Source organism: Carlito syrichta, unplaced genomic scaffold (assembly GCF_000164805.1).
Source record: "Carlito syrichta isolate Samal-C Ts95f unplaced genomic scaffold, Tarsius_syrichta-2.0.1 Scaffold313449, whole genome shotgun sequence".
In the NCBI taxonomy this organism is placed as follows: Eukaryota; Metazoa; Chordata; class Mammalia; order Primates; family Tarsiidae; genus Carlito; species Carlito syrichta.
Window position 1 is genome coordinate 713263 of NW_007257545.1, and position 17145 is coordinate 730407.

Sequence of the window (17145 nt, forward strand, 5' to 3'; positions counted from 1 at the left end):
GTGGCCAGGAGCGGCCACTGCACTCCAGTCTGGGCGACAGAGTGAGACTCCAACTCAAAAAAAAAAAATTTTTCTTTCTAACCATCTATGAGCCTTGGTTTCTTTATTTATGAGCTGGGATAAAAACGATTTGACAAGATGGTTTGAGGAGTAAATGAAATAATGCATGTGAAAACAATTGAACAGAAATGGGCACATACTTGGCACCAGGTAAGCCATATCTGAATCCACTGCAATCACAGTAGCCAACTGTTTCAGCAGATGAGATGAAAGGTCAGGGAAATAATCAGTTATAAATTGGGCTACCTCTTGATAGGAAAGTTTGCCTTGCTTTTGAAAATCTATACTATGGTTGAAAAACAATTAATATAGCAAATATTAGAATTACATGCCTAATTCTTCCATGCAGTTTCATTTGTGTTCTATATTTTCTTTTTTTTGAGTTGAGTTGGAATCTCACTCTGTCACCCAGACTGGTGTGCAGTGGCTACTCCCGGCCACCGCAGCCTCGACCTGCTGGGCTCCGGCGATCCTTCGGCCTCAGCCTTCCAAGGAGCTGGAACTACAGGCATGTGCTACCACGCCCGGCTGATTTTTTAATTTATTGTAGAGATGAGGTTTCGCTGCCCAGGGGCGTCTCGAACCTGCGGGTTCAGGCAATCCACTCACCTCAGCCTCCCAAAGGTGTGGGATTACAGGCTGAGCCACCGAGCCCGGTGTGTTCTATATTTTCATTTGGGTTGTCTTCTATACTTTTCTTTCACTTATTTTTATTTATTTATTTTGAGTCAGGTTCTCACTCTGTTGCCTAGGCTGGATTGCAGTGGCACGATCACAACTCATTCTCATGGGCTCAGGCAATCCTGCCTCAGCCTCCTGAGTAGCTGGAATACAGGCAGGCACCACCATGGCCAGATGATTTTTTTATTTTCTGTAGAGACAAGGTCTTGGTATGTTGCCTAGGCTGATCTCAAACTCCTGGACTCAAGCAATCCTCCTGCCTTGACCTCCCAAAGTGCTGGGATTACAGGTGTGAGCCGCTGCACCTGGCCTTTACTTATAAGGGGGAATTTTTTAAAAACCCAAATTTATTTATTAAAAAATTGTGTATTTATTCTCACATGTTTAAACTTCAGTCACCTTCAGAGTACTCTCCATTGGATGCAGATATACCTATCAAGATGCTGTTTCCACTGTTCAAAACAGTTTATGAACTCCTCAGTTTTTATGCCTTTTAGTGCTTCTGATTTTTTTTTTTAACCTCTTCCACATCAGCAAAACATTTCCCTTTGAAAACATTTTTCACCTGGGGAAACAGAAAGGTGCTTGGGGCAAATTGGGTGAATAGGGAGGGTGGGACATGGTGGGGGGTCATGCTGTTTTTGGTCAAAAACTGCTGAACGCTTAGCACGGTGTGGGCAAGGTACATTGTCATGGTTGGAAGAACCAGTCACCTGTTTGCCACAACTTGGGACATTTCTTCTGCAAATCATGATGTAATCTTCTCATAACTTCCAGATAAAAACTTTGCTTGACCATTTGATCCCAAATTCCAAGTGTACTACAAGAGATCTACCCTCAAGCAATAATTCCGGCTTTTTTGGGTTCACCCCTCAAATGTTTTAGAAAGTACTAATCCTATTTTTTAATGAGTCGGAGGTGAGTCTCACTCTTTGATCCAGTCACTGCAGCCTCAACCTTTAGTGTGCAGGTGATCCTTCCACCTCAGCCTTCTGAGTAGCTGGGACTACGGCGACCCCACCAACCCAATTAATTTTTCGATTTTTTTTTTTTTTTTTTGAGAAACATGGTCTCACTTCATTGCCTAGGCTGTTCTCAAACTCCTGGGTTCAAGCAATCCCCTGCCCTGTCCTCCCAAAGTTAGCTGTCGCACCTAACCATTCATCCTATTTTTAATGCTAGTGGCTACCTTAAGAAAAAGTTTTAAAAACATTTTTAACTTTTCATTTACAAATAATTCAGATTTAAAAAAAAGAACACAAAACAAATTCCCACGCAGCCTTCATCACCTAGCATCCCCATGTGTTAATATCTTACATAATAGCCAGGATGGGAGGATTGCTTGAGTTTAGGAGTTCAAAACCAGCCTAGGCAACATAGCAAGACCTTGTCTTTACAGAAAGTAAGAAAAAATTATCCAGGCATGGTGGTCCATGCTTGTAGTCCCACTCTACTCAGTAGACTGAGGTGGAAGGATCGCCTGAGCCCAGGAATTTGAGGATGGGTGAATCATGAGTATGCCACTGCATTCCAGCCTAGGTGACAGAGTGAGACCTCAACTCAAAAACAAAACAAAACAAAAAATTAAGAATCTTATATAATAATGGTTGCCTTTTGTTTTAGACATATTCTTGAAACTGTATTTCTTTAGTAATCAACTTACTAGACAAGGTTTGGAATTTTTTTCATTCATTCACTTTTTCTAGCCTTTCTAGTGATATGATCTGATGTTTTAGGTTTAGATGATTTATTTTTAAAATCTTTAATATTTTTCTTTCAGTTTTGCTCTGTTTACAACTCATCCTTGGGCTTGCTTTACTTTCTTATGGATTTAGTGGTCTCTGTTTCTTTGTATATGATTCAGGTGGGGCCACATTGGCTGGTGAGCAGTATATATTTTCAAATAACTTGAGTTATATAACATGTTTTAGAAAAGTGAAATCCAGATGAGCAAAACAGGTGGATGGCTGAACTGTCGGGTCAAAGCCAGTGTTTACTTTCAGGCAGCCTTTTCTCTCGTATAACGTGGTAGTCATGAGTCTAGGGGCTAAGTCTAGCTGCACAGGTTTGAATTCTAACAGGAATGTATACTAGATGTGACATTGCACAACTTAAGTCTTCTTTCTGCATCTCTGTTTCCTCCTCTGAAAAATGAGAATGATAATAGAATCTTACAATAAATGTTAGCAGTTGTGGATGTTGATAACTGTTTTTTAAAAATATCTCTGAGAAATGCTATTCATTTCTATAGTTGTAGCTGTCACTGACGATTTTTTTTTTTTTTTTAGTTGGGGGTTTTTATTCTGTCACCCATGCTGGAGTCCAGTGTCATGATTACAGTTCACTCAGCCTCAACCTCCTGGGGTCAGACAATCCTCCCACCTCAGCTTCACGAGTTGCTAGGACTTCAGGCATATCCACCATGTCCAGCTAATGTTTTGATTTTTTTTATAGGGACAGGGTTTCACTATGTTGCCTAGGCTGGTCTTAAACTCCTGGGCTCAAGCAATCCTCCATCCTCGGCCTCTTAAACTGCTGGGATTAAAGGTGTGAGCCACCGTGCCTGGCCCGCTGATGATTCTGATAGTTTCTAGAAGAGAAGATAAAAAGAATTTCTAATCCTAATATTCAGATAACCACCTTAATAAATCTAATGCTAAAATTTGAAAATACATATTTTTCTTTAAGATGTAATTACACTACACGTACAGTTTTGGAACTTTTAAATAATCAAATATATGTGTATATGTATGTGTGTATATATGTACATAGTCACTTGTTTGTTTATTCACCCATTTAGCAAATAATGGAGAATCTGTGAGGTACAAGTGCTCACTATAGAGCCATGAACAAAAAAGCTTACACATTATTGTGTGAGGAAAAGACATTAAACAACTAATTACATTTGATTGTGTAATTTACTTTTGTGGTACCTGCTTTGAAGAAGTGTAGGGAAGCATATACTAGCCCTTGAATCTGGAGACCGTGGATAACTTTCATGTCAATAAATATAATTCTGAAACACCATACTTGTGAGCTATGTAGCAGCTTTTTGGGTAGGACATACCATACCTTTTTCTTTTTCTTTTTTTTCTTTTTTTGAGTTGGTGTCTCATTCCGTCTCCCATGCTGGGGTGCAGTGGCAGGCTCATGGCCACACCAGCATTGACCTGCTAGGCTCCGGTGATCCTTCTGCTTCAGGCTTCCAAGTAGCTAGAACTACAGGTGTGCACTACCACACCCAGCTAATTTTTGATTTATTGTAGAGATGAGGTCTTGCCAAGTTGCCCAGGCTGTTCTCAAACCCGTGGGCTCAGGCAATCCTCTCACCTCAGCCTCCCAAAGTACTGGGATTATAAGCTTGAGCCACTGCGCCCGGCCATGTCTTTTCAACCAATGTCTTATTGGGCATTTGATTTCGTGAAATTTATTTTTTTAACTGGGCATGGTGACTCAAGTCTGAAGAGACCGTAAATGAACTAGGAAAAAAGCCAATAGAGAAGACTTCTAGACATGGGGAGAGAACTTCTCAGGCTTCACCAGTCCTGTCAGCACTGACCCTGTGCCATGCTAGCTGGGTACGTGACAGTCAAGAAAGCTGTCCCCACCCTTGAAATGGAGTAAAGAATGGTCCAAAAAAGGAAGAATGCCTGTGAGTTGCATCCAGTTGACTTGTATATAATTTGTGAGTCGCCAGTGTTTCTTTTCAAAATTAAGAATCTTTTTTAGGAGTTTGTTGCTTTTCCTATTACATAAGTTGTTGATTCCTTTGGATCTGGTAAATCAGAGTATATTCTAATAATGTAATTTCTTGAAAAAATTCATATTGTTTTCATTTCTTAGTGGTGAAAACTTATATAAAAAGAATTAGATTTCTATTAAACGAATATGAGTATTTCTGCATTGTATCAATCAGCTCTTTTTTTTTAAGAGTCGGGGTCTTGCTCTGTTGCCCAGACTAAGTGCAGTGATGCATTCATGACTTACTGCAGCCTTGAACTCTTGGGGCAGTGATCCTCCTGCCTCAGCCTAGAGGCTTAGAGTTCTGTGAATTGGCACTTCGGGCTGGTCTTAGCCGGATTTAGCTGATATACCCAGGAGTTCACTTATGTGTGGACAGTGGCCAGTCAGCTTGGGGGCTGACTGACTGTCAGCTGGAGTGCCTCATTTTTTCCACAGTTCTCTCATCCTACAGCAGCCTAGCTTGGGTTCCTTCACATAGTGGTTTCATGTTTCCAAGTGCAGCAACAGAGCAAGCGCCCATATGTAAGTGATTTTCAAGCTTCTGCTTGCATCATGTTTGGTACAGTCCCATTAGTCAAAGTAAGATACACGGCTAGCTCAGATTCCAGGGGGAGGAGAATAGACGCCTCTTAAATGGGAGAATCTGTGATGTTACATTGCTGCGGTGTGAGTACACAGCAGGGGAGAATGTGTAGCCATTTTCATAGTCAGCCACATACGTAACACATTTTCATGAACCAGACAAATCACTGCTCACTGCTCACCTTTGTACAGTGTAGAACTTTGGGTTGTGATGGAATTACACACATTACTGTACTGATCGAAGCTGTGTTTGCTCAGTCCTTCTGATTTTTCTGAGGTAGGACCTGCCCTGCCTATACCTCACCGTATGCACAATTAGAAGGTCCTGACTTAATAAAAACGTAATTGTGTACTCTTTTTTCTTCTTTTAAGATTGCCAACCCTCCTGATAACTGAATGTGTGCTGGTTTACATGACCCCGGAGCAGTCTGCAAACCTCCTAAAGTGGGCAGCCAGCAGTTTTGAGACTGCCATGTTCATAAACTATGAACAGGTAAAAGAAAGCCCAAGAAAATTGGATTCAGGCATAGGATGCCAGTGGTGGTGGCTTTCCCTCTTAACACCTTCAAGTGTGTACTTCCCTTATTCTTTTCTTTTTGCCTCCAGCCACTGGAATGTCCTTTGTTCATCAGTTCCAGCAATCCTTGCACTCCTGATTTCTTGACTTACTGCAGACTTTTTGCCAGAGTCATTAGAACTTCCATCTTAGGGTTTACAAAAGTTTTTTGCGTTCTTATTTTATCATTAGTATAGTCCTAGAATGTGATGAAGGGGATTTTGCCTACTGTCAGCATAGGGATGGCAAACTCAAATGACTTCAGGGCCAGGCAGATGGTACAAATGGAGAAAGTTGGCTAGGTGTAAGTAGTGTGGAGTGAGGGGGAGTATGGTGAACTGGAGTATCCATATCCTATCTCATGGGGGTGCCCACTGCCCATTTCCAGCCAGTTGTTACCATGTGGACACGGGAGTTGCCAGAACTCCCTGTTTTTCAAAAGATCTTAGAAATTTAGGATTTTTATGTAAGATTTCCCAATTTCTTAAATTACTGAGTTTGATCCACTGGACTGCCTGTTTGCTGGAAAAAAAGTTAAATTTTATAGCTTTGGAATGGTCTAGCTTGGTCTGAATCCTAGCCCTAGCTCTTATTACTGGCTGTGTGCCTGTAAGCAGCATTGCTTAGTGATTGGGAGGTCATGCTCTGGAGGTAGACTTTCTTACTATGTGATCTGGACAAGTGATATAATCTCTCTATGCCTGTTACCTCATATGAAAATAACAAGTCCCTTCTTTGGGTTGTTGCAAGGTATAAATGAGTTAATGTATGCAAAAGCACTTACAGCATTGCCCATCATTAAGTAAGCATTAGCTCTTATTTGGATCTCTCTGTGCCTCAGTCCTTTTTTAAAAGGATAATACCTACCTCTCTGGATTATATTTTATTGCAGATAAAGCAATAAAGGGACTTGCCCAATGTCATATAACTATGGACAGATCTAGGTCTAGATCTTGGTCTTTTGGCCTCCTTCCCAGCTCCCTTCCAGTCCAGGCTCCTGGAAAGATGGTTCTTGATTGATTGATTTTACTTCCCTCTCTCTCTTTATTTGGGAGCATTCTTCAGATTTCATCTTCCATCTGACGGATGAATGGACATAACGGAAGCTGGCCTTGTTGGTATTTTCTTTTGATGTGAATTATTCCTGGAGCCTGTCTTTGCTCTCAGGATACCACACCTGGGGAAAATGAAGCAGCACTCTTCAGATGTGTGCTGCTTCATTCACTTTGCTTGATTTGTGTATTTTTTTGCTCAGCAAGCATTTATTCAGCATCATCTGAGAGATGTAGGATTAAATGAAATTTGACCAGCAACTTTGGAACAAGCCTGGGAATGTGCAAGTTTTCAGTGTTGTTTACAGCTGTCCCTAAACTGTTTCAACTCCCACCGACCACCCTCACCTTGTAAATAATAAGCATTAAACTTAATTCAACACAAAATCAGCAGCATCTCCACAATGTGTACTAATTGCTTACATGCCTTACATTATTTTCTAAACAGTAGTTTAAGATGACAGAACCACATGGATGATAATTTCAGTAATGATAGCAAATTCTTAGATTTTGTTTACTGCATATGAGTCACTGTTCTATGAGTTTAATATTTATTAGACTATTTAATGATCCTAATTTATGGGTCTGGAGACTGAGGCACAGAGAGTTAAGCTCACAGATTTTAAATACCAAGCCAGAATTCAAATCCAGGTAATAAAATAATGTAGTATGTGCTCACAAACACCTATCCTAGATGAATAGTCTGATCATTAGTGCCACATAGCCTTTCTCCACCAAAATAAAATTTATTTCCAGATTCTTCCTATTATACTGAATGCTGTAGTAAACATTCTTGCATCTTAGCATACACTTGTGAGTTTTTCTGTAGGATATATTGCTAACAGTGGATTGTTGAACCACAGGTTGAGCATTTAAAATGGTTGTACTCTGTCCAGTTGCCCTTCAAGAGGCCACTTCAGTTTATGCCCCCATCAGCACTGTGTGCTGGCGCCTGCTCCCCATTCCTTTACCTACATTGGGTGTGTATTATTAAACATCAGCCTTGATTGGTTCAAAATAGAATTGTTGTCTTACTTTGCATCTTTAAGAAACAAACCCTTATAATGATGCCCTGCCTTCCTCTTTTCTTTCCTAGGTGAACATGGGTGATCGATTTGGGCAGATCATGATTGAAAATTTGCGGAGACGACAATGTGATCTGGCAGGAGTGGAAACCTGCAAGTCATTAGAATCACAGGTCAGAGAGAGGGACTGGGACATCCATTTGTACCCTTATCAGTCAAGATGTGTAAAGATCTCCCTTTGTAGATAAGATGTTTCAAGAACCCCTGTTAAGTATTAACCTGCTAGCATAGGCAGCCTCGGCTACATGTGGCCACTAGTTTATGATACTGGGAAGCACCTGTCCTGCTTTGCCATCTTGATATTTAAAATTCAAATTTACATTTCCTATACCTTGTTATTTTAACTTTATTTTGCAAAATTTTTATTTATTTTTATTTTAAAGATGTGGAGTACAGTTCTGGATTAGGTATACAAGTCATCGCCCTTTAATCCCACTTTGCCTGGTTTAAGATCAGGTACCATTATTGATGTTGTCTTCCTCTCTACCTCCCCCCCCCCACACGCAGTATCACTGTTATGCAAAATTTTTAAACAAACCTAAAGGTAGAGAGAATGGTGGAATGAACACCCACGTCCTATCAGCCGTCTTCAGTATTTATTATCATTTTGCCTCTGTTGTTTAATGTATTCCCACTATAATTTTTTTGTTGGGGTTGTTGAAATATTTTCAGACCAATTCCAGACAGTACTTGATTCACTCCTAAATACTTCAATGTGGATCAGAAAGACCCACAAGGACTTCCTTCGCCAGGACAGTGATAATACCATACCATTTCATGGATCGCACCTCACAAGTTAACAATAACTCCTTTATGACATCTAATACCCAGTCCATGTTCAGTTTTCCCCAGTTGTTTAAAACACACTTTTTTATATAGTTCGTGTGTTTGTATCAGGATCCAAATACGGTTCACACTTTGTAGATGATTGACATGTCCCTTAAATCTCTTTGAATCTATAATAGTCCACCCCTTTTTAAAAAATGTCATTAGTTTGCTGGAGATACTTCCCTTTCCTACCTTTATTTAAATGGGTTAGTTTTCACATGTCTTATATCATATTGCCACTAGAATGCCTTAAAAAACTGCTACTTATAGAAAAGTTCGTCCTGTATTTCTTTCTGAATATACTTTAGTGAGCTGCTCCCTATTGTAACAATCCATGTTCAATATGAAAAATTGGAAAGTAAAAGGAACGATGCTAGGGGTCAGAATGTGCTTTTGAGAGAGTGATTGTCTCAGAGAAAGTCTGGCATGCTTAAAAGTGTTTCAGATTTGTACCATGGTGCCTGGTAGTTCTCCATTTCTCTTCACACATTTTAGAAAGAACGGCTCCTGTCGAATGGGTGGGAAACAGTATCAGCAGTCGACATGATGGAGTTGTACAGCAGGTTACCACGGGCTGAAGTGAACAGGTATGGAGTTGGCGAGTGTTAGCTGCGTGGCCATTCACTGTGAACTCGAGGCATGATTGTCTGTGTTCTTTAAACAAAACAAAATCCTCACTAGACTTATCTTGAAATAAGTTAAACATAGATAGCAGCTTGAGAGTAACTCATTAGCTATGAGCTGAGATAGGACATGTGCCAAAAGAGATTATTTGGTCTAAATAAGCTATTACACCTGGAAAACTCTCAGAGCAACCTCAGCAGTGGAAATTTTGCATAACTCCTGCTTTGGAGAGGGAGGAAAACAATGTTGCTCAAGGACATATAAGGGGAAAAAAGTCTGCTGGACTTGCTCCCTCATTATGAAGAAATATACTCTCGTTCTAAAAAGTTTGTTGAGTAATTTTTGAAGTACATGAAGTATAATGTAGTTGTCTACTGTGTAGTCACACTCTCTGGAGGAAGCAGTTGTCACCATGTCAGGACATGTTCTTATACACATATAAAGATAAGTATTTATTGATACATAGATTTCTGTTTTTTGAATGAGTGGATTTATTCTGTGCAGACTGGTCTGTAAACTACCCTTCTTTTTTAAAACTTAAGAATAGATTGTATTTATCTTCACATATCAAAATATTGAGGGTTGTCATACCCTGTTCAAAGCCTCATGGTATTTATACTGATATGTGCATATGGTATATAGGTAATAATTTTAAAGTAATTAAAAATGTCTATAACTGGGCATTTAGTTGTGGTTTAGTTTTTATTTCTTTTTTGTTGTTGTTTTGTGTTTTTGTTTTTTTGAGTCGAGGTTTCACTCTCATTCAGGCTGGAGTACAGTGGCGTCATGGCTTACTGTAGCCTCAACCTCTTGGGCTCAGGTGATCCCTCTGTCTCAGCCTCCTAAGTAGCTGGGACTACAGGTGTACACCACCATGATGGCTTATTTATTTGTTTATTTAGTAGAGACAAAGTCTCACTATGTTGCCTAGGCTGGTCTTAAATTGTGCTCAAGCAATCTTTCTGCCTCAGCTGCCCAAAGCACTGGGATTACATGTGTGAGCCACTGCTCCTGGCCTTATTTTGTTTTAGTTTTCCACTGGAGAGAACATCACTATATAGACATCTGTGTATAGTGTTAGTGCCCACTCTAATTACTTTTTTATGATTACTTTTTGCTTCCTGATTTGTGCCTTCCTTTTGCCTGTGGAGACCTAAGGTATAGTTTCGGTCTCTTATAAGGTCATGAGAAGAATTTTTGACTTTGCTGCTCCATATAACTTATTGACATTTAGAAATGTCACTGTTTTTTCCAAGTAAGTACATGAATAATTGGCAATGAAAGGCTTGAAGGTTTGAGAAAGTATTTCTCCACATAATCAGGTCAGGGCTTTCTGGATTCTTCTAGAGGTATGCTTTCCCGCAGGCTGGCTTTCATTTGCTGCGTGTCTAGATGACTGTTTTGAATGTCCCTGGCCTGGCATCTCTAATGGAGATGCTCTCACAGCTCTTCTAAATAGCCAGAGAAGAGTCTGTAACTAGCATCAGCCACATTTTAGGCAGTCGTTTGTCTCATGTTGCCATGGCCTTTTGTAGGCAGCAACCTGTAACTCTAACAGGGGTGGCGGGTAAAGAGATTGGAGGGCTTTGGTCTGTCCTTCCCAGGCTGAAGTCTTCCTAGCTCTGTGAGTGCCATGTAATTTGTGTTTCCTTTTGCTGGAAGCTGTGAAGTGGAAAAAGAAGTCTAAGGTGAGCCTATTCCTTTATCAAATGCTGACTGTCTGCTGTGTGCCAGGAACTTTTCTAAGCACAAGGGATAGAACAATGGTCAAATTAGGACAAAAGATATACCTGCCCTAGGGATCTCTCATTCTAGTGAACAGCTTCACGATTAGTAGTGTTTCCTGGTAGTTGTCCTTGGTAATAACCATCCCAGAGCCTTCAGTATGGTGCTGGTTTTTTTCTGGAACTTGTATTAGGAAATCTGCCTTTGATGTCTTCTGGTAAGATTACTTGGGAAGCAACCAAAGTGTGTTATGTATAGTCTTTCTCATTTCAGATGTGGGCCTTAGGCCTGCATATCAAGATGGATTCGAGTGAATTCACAATGAAGAAACATGCACACATATGCACTCACCATGCATGTGTGTACACACATGCACACAAAGCCTGGACAAATGACAATACAAGTTTGTTAGCAATGGCTATTGTGAATAGTGGGAATATGGATCATTTTTTATTTTGTGTTCCTTTTGGAAATGCTTGAATTTCCTTCTATAGTTTGCACATATCTCAACAGAAAACTTTTTTTAAAAAACTGTTTCCACACATTTGTATATATTTCTCTCTGTATGTGTATATTTAAAAGTTTACATTTATAATGCTTCCTTCTCTCTCACTCTCTCAATAATCTATTGATCAGTACATTCTCTGGCATTCTGGCACCAGAGGATAATATAAATTTTATCTTCCAACTTCAAAGTCTTTAAGATCTAGGTGTTAGCCAGGCTCGGTGGCTCAGCCTGTAATCCCACGTCTTGGGAGGCTGAGGTAAGTGGATTGCCTGAGCCTGCAGGTTCGAGACCCACCTGGGCAACTTGGCGAGACCTCATCTCTACAATAAAATAAAAAATTAGCCGGGCGTGGTAGTGCCCGCCTGTAGTTCCAGGTACTGGAAGGCTGAGGTGGAAGGATCACCAGAGCCCAGCAGGTCGAGGCTGCGGTGACCAGGAGCGACCACTGCACTCCAGTCTGGGCGACAGAGTGAGACTCCAACTCAAAAAAAAAAAAAAAAAAAAAGATCTAGGCGCTGAAATAGGGGACCAAAAGTGATTTTCATTCTGGATTTCTCTTGTTTCTTTTCTCTTCTTGTTGCCTAGCAGTGTGTATACATATATATTTTTTTATTGCAACACAATATTTAAAATTACATAAGTAGGCTGGGCACAGTGGCTCAGCCTGTAATCCCAGCACTTTGGGAGTCTGGGAGGCTGAGGCAAGAGAATTGCCGGAGCCTGGGGGTTTGAGACCAGCCTGGGCAACTTGATGAGACCTTGTCTCTATAATAAATCAAAAAATAAGCCGGGACGACAGAGTGAGACTCCAACTAAAAATAAAATAAAATAAAATGACAGAATTAATAAAATGTTTTTGTTAAAAACAAACAAACAAACAAACAAACAATACAGGAGAGTACAGCCGATCCTTCATTCTGTTCCTTCCTCAGAGGTAACCTTCAGTACGTTTTCAGTGATATTAAGGATGATGTGGATGAAAATAATTTTCTAAATAGGTTTACAGTAAATAATCTGGCTGATTCTGATGAAGTCTTTCTTGATTTAAACTTATCACTGTGCTCTTGCTAGCACTGACTAATCTGCTTTTTCATTTTCTCATCAATAGGAATAATATTTATCTCCTTGTATACTATTTTAAATGCAAAGCCTGTGATAAACTGTGGACAATTTTTTGATGTTGTCCTTCAAATGGTTTTGTCCTTCAAAACCACTTGAGAATAGGGTTTGGCAGTTAAAAATTAAACATAAAGCTGCCATGCAACCCAATCAACCACTAGTTGGTATGGGAAAAGGTAAAATAAATTCTTAAAAGCAGAACTGTCTTTTGCCCATCATTTAAATGAATTTTATTTGTTTTTGTTTTTTTTTTTTGAGTCGGAGTCTCACTCGGTCGCCCAGACTGGAGTGCAGTGGCCGCTCCCAGCCACCGCAGCCTCGACCTGCTAGGCTCCGGTGATTCTTCCGCCTCAGCCTTCCGAGTAGCTGGAATTACAGGCATGCGCTACCACGCCCGGCTAATTTTTTGATTTTATTATAGAGATGAGGTCTCGCCTGCCCAGGCGGGTCTTGAACCTGCGGGCTCAGGCAATCCACTCACCTCAGCCTCCCAAAGGCGTGGGATTACAGGCTGAGCCACCGAGCCCGGCATTTAAATGAATTTTAAAAGTTTTTCTTATTGAAGTTTAACAACTCTTTATATACAAGAAAATCAAACCTTTGCCATTTTTATTGCAAATATATTTTTCTAGTTTGTCATTTGTCTTTTGATTTTGTGGTATTTTCTTCTACATTTCAATGAAAATAAAACAGAACCACATTGTACATAGTATTTTGTAGCCTGCTTCTTTTCACTTAATAGATCATGAACATCTTTCCCTATCTGTAACTATGGGTCATCATATTTATTTTAAGTGTGGAAATTTATGTTGTTCTGTTTTCTCTCCTCAGGATAGAATCACTTGAATTCCTGGATGAAATGGAGCTCCTTGAGCAGCTCATGCAGCATTACTGCCTTTGCTGGGCAACCAAAGGAGGAAGTGAGCTAGGTGTGTCGTTTGAGTTTGGCTGTTTTGACCTAGGAATGGGGAACTTTTCTTCTCCAAAAAATGAAAGACATACCTGGAACTTTGAGCCCAGACAGAATTAGAGGATCATATACGTGTATTCATGAGCCTATCCAGAGAACTTGCTGTTATATCTTCTGTGTTTTCATAGCATAAAACCCAGAACTGTTTAAATAAGCCATGTATCCCAAAACAAACAGCCCTTGAGAGATCAGCTGTAGAATTTCCACATTTGGGGGTAAAGACCTTGAGGGTTTAAAGTAATAATCTTCATAAATGTAACCAGTATTTGTCTTCAGCAGCTTATAGCCAGGTTTCCTAGATGTTAAACACATGAGTCATTACTTCTCTCTAACAAATCCATGCAGCTGGGGGGGTTGAATTACTCCCCTTTCACTCACGATTAAAGTGTACCTCCCTGCAGTGGCCAAGTAGGGTCATGGGGAGTGAGAGTGGATCTGTGTCTCAGTTTCTTGCTGGTTGGTGTTGGTCCAGCTCCTTCTTTATGGCTGCCCCATGCTGGGCTTGCTTCCCCCAGTGGTTAGTCCTTGGGTGTTTCTCCAGCCCAGTGGAGACCACTTTAGATCCCAGGTCTGGCCTTTAATGTAATAGCTGTCCTTCAAGCTTCCTCCAGATGTAATCTGAATGACAGACAACCTCAGGCGGGCAGCTGATACCAAACAAAGAACACGACAGAGGCAAGGACTGTCCCCTGTTTAAGATCCAGGTTGACATGAGACTGACAACCAGCTCTGCTGTGCCTGTCTTTCTACTCCTTTATAAATTTGCCCAGCTCTGCAGTTCAGCCCACAAAATCCTTTCAAATTTGTTTTTGATTTAAAGTAATTTATTGGTGTGTTTCTATATTATCCTTCTCTTAATTATAAAAACATTTTAACTTTTTTCTTTTAATTTGTTTTATTTTAAAGATGTGGGGTACAACTTAGGGTTAAGTATACAAATGTTTATTATGCAGGTACCCTTGTTGACGAGGTGTACCCCTCCCCCACAATTTAACTTTTAATAGAGAATTTGGAAACTTCTAAAGTATGGCAAAGAAAAGAATTTCACCTGTATACCAGTCATTCGAAGATAACCTAACTTTTTCCTTCTTTTTTTCTAGTGTGTGTGTGTGTCTTTTTATTTTTGAGTCAGAGTCTCACTCTGTCACCTAGGCTGGACTGCAGTGGCACGCTCACAACTACACATCCTCAACCTACTGGGCTTAGGCAATCCTTCCGCCTCAGCCTTCCAGTAGCTAGAACTACAGGTGCACGCCACCATACCTAGCTAATTTTTTTATTTACTGTAGAGATGAGATCTTGCCAAGTTGCCCAGCCTGGTCTTGAGTCCCTGGGCTCAGGCAGTCCTCTTGCCTCAGCCTCCCAAAGTGCTGGGATTACATGCTTGAGCCACTGCACCCAGCCTATTTTTAATAGTCAAATTTATATGTGTTATATAACTTTGATTTCTGATGTTATCAAACTACTATTATAACATAAGCATTTCCCCCTTAATACTAAAAACTCTCAGTGAGCATTTTAATGACTTTATAAAATCATATTCTGTGACTGTGTCTGAACATACTTTTGGAAATGTAGATTGTTTTGAATACTTTTAAGTTAGCTCTAGTTCTTGCAAAGGAACAACATCCTGAACATTTTAATGTAAGGGGCTTCTTTTGCCCCCACTGTCCACCTGGTTGCTTCGTGATATTAGTACTCATGTGTGTGTGTTGAAGAACCTTCTCTGCATTTGCTCAAAGTTCAGTATGTAAAGGGTAGATTTTTGTTGTTAACTGCATAGCCCATAAACTATTATAATACTTTCTTAATCCTTTTAAAACCACCCATAAACACAGTCTCACTCAACCTTTTGTTTCCTTGTGAAACCTCACTTTACAATCTAGGAGAGCAGAGCTGCAGTGGTCAGACATGTGGCAGATGTGTGACTGGTGCTCAGGCTCACCGTCTCCCAGCTCTATTGTCCTGGCTCCACTCTGTAAGAGTCAGAGTCTTTTAACAGCATCTGTGTGTTTCCTTCTCAGGTCTGAAGGAGATAACTTGTTAATCTGTTGAAGACTCACGCTGAACCAGAAGCTGAAGCCACTAGCCTTCCTGGAGGAGATGCTCTGAGCTCCCTGAGCAATGGGCAGGCCTCGTCTCCAGGTCTCATCACACACTCTGAGAAACCTCATTCACTAAGGTTGTCACGCCAGTTCCTGTTCCTGTTGACATATTGTTGTTTAAATAAATCTCACTTGTCAATTGCCTGTGTGTTGGTCTCTACTGTCTGGCTGCTGCTTATTCTGTTCACCATGAGGTGGCTGGGATCACCTTGACATCACTAAAGCCAAGGATCCAGAGTTCTATTTTGACTTTGGTTTACTCCCTGTGAGTCAGACTCAGCTCATGACCTTGGATCCATTTTGGGATTTACTCCTCCATGTGTTTTTTGTTATACCACCTGATTTTGTATCCAGCATCTTGACTCTGGCTCTTATTTCTGTCCTGGTCAGACTAACTTGCTTATTATTCATCTTGGTCATTGTGGCAGGCTAAAAGATGGTCCCCTAAAATGTCCAAATCCAATCCCTAAGAACCATATTTACCATCGGTGACAAAGGGGGCTTTGCAAACGTGATTAAGTTAAGGATCTTGAGATGAGATTGTTCTGGATTACCTGGGTGGGCCTGATCGGATCACACAAGGGTCCTTATGAGGAGGAGTCAGGAGGAGGTGGTGTGATGATGGAAGTAGAGATTGTGAATTGATGTGCTCTGAAGATGAAGGAGGGAGCTAAAAGACGCGGAATATAGGCAGCCACTAGATGCTGACTAGGGCAAGAGGTTTTCAGAGCCTCCAGAAGGAACCAGCCCTGCTGACACTTTGATTTTAGCTTAATGAAACAGGTTTCAGATTTTTCACCTCCAGAACAGTAAGAGAATAAATTTGTGGTGTTTTAAGTCAGTAAGTTTGTGGTCAGTTGTTGTAGCCACAATTGGAAATAGTACAGTTATGACATGAATTGGTAGGGCTGCAGAGTGATGTCCTCACAATTCAGAAGCATAAGGCCTGTCCCACGACTGAGGAACTTATTGCTTTTGTGACTGGGACCATGAACCTGAACCTGCATGTGCAGAATAGCAGTGAGGAAGCCCCTGGCACCCTACTCTGCTGGAAAAGTAACAGCTCCTTCTTCCACCATTCTTTAGCTCAGTGTCCCTTAGAGCGTGGGCTGTGCACCACAAGCGGTGTATCTGTTGATTGGAGTTGGTGCCCTGATAACAGCATGAAATAAAATGGACTTACCAACTGGCGAAGTTCTTTTTGATTATCTTTCAAGTCTTCTCAGTTCAAGGAGATCTTAGGTTGGTCATGGTGTGTCTTTAATGCTTCTGTAATATTCACTAACCCAATGTTTTTGAAACCAAAGGATTTGGGACTAAACCCTTAGTGGGTGGTGAATCCATCGAATGGATCAAGTCCATTATTTTAAAAAGATCTAAGATAGAATAGAAAAAGCATAGCTTATTAACAGTAGCAAGGGTGAGTATAGGTTTTAAAAACATGTTTCACCTTTATGTGTATACGCAGTCTCCCTTTGTTTGTGGAAGATACATTCTAAGATCTCC

General features: G+C 40.6%; 1 protein-coding gene across 2 annotated transcripts in view; it reads left to right on the forward strand.

Moving 5' to 3' along the window:
• Nucleotides 1–15782, forward strand: part of LCMT1 (leucine carboxyl methyltransferase 1) — a 67215-nt gene extending 51433 nt beyond the window's left edge. The window contains exons 5-9 of one of the 2 annotated variants that reach the window (XM_021718784.1): nt 5440–5560; nt 7772–7873; nt 9084–9175; nt 13396–13493; nt 15559–15782. In XM_021718784.1, coding sequence (XP_021574459.1) covers nt 5440–5560; nt 7772–7873; nt 9084–9175; nt 13396–13493; nt 15559–15581 — 436 coding nt within the window. In that variant the 3' untranslated portion in view covers nt 15582–15782. The remainder of the gene's footprint in view (nt 1–5439; nt 5561–7771; nt 7874–9083; nt 9176–13395; nt 13494–15558) is intronic. The other variant, XM_008070494.1, reaches the window with a different exon arrangement.
• Nucleotides 15783–17145: the final 1363 nt, after the last annotated feature.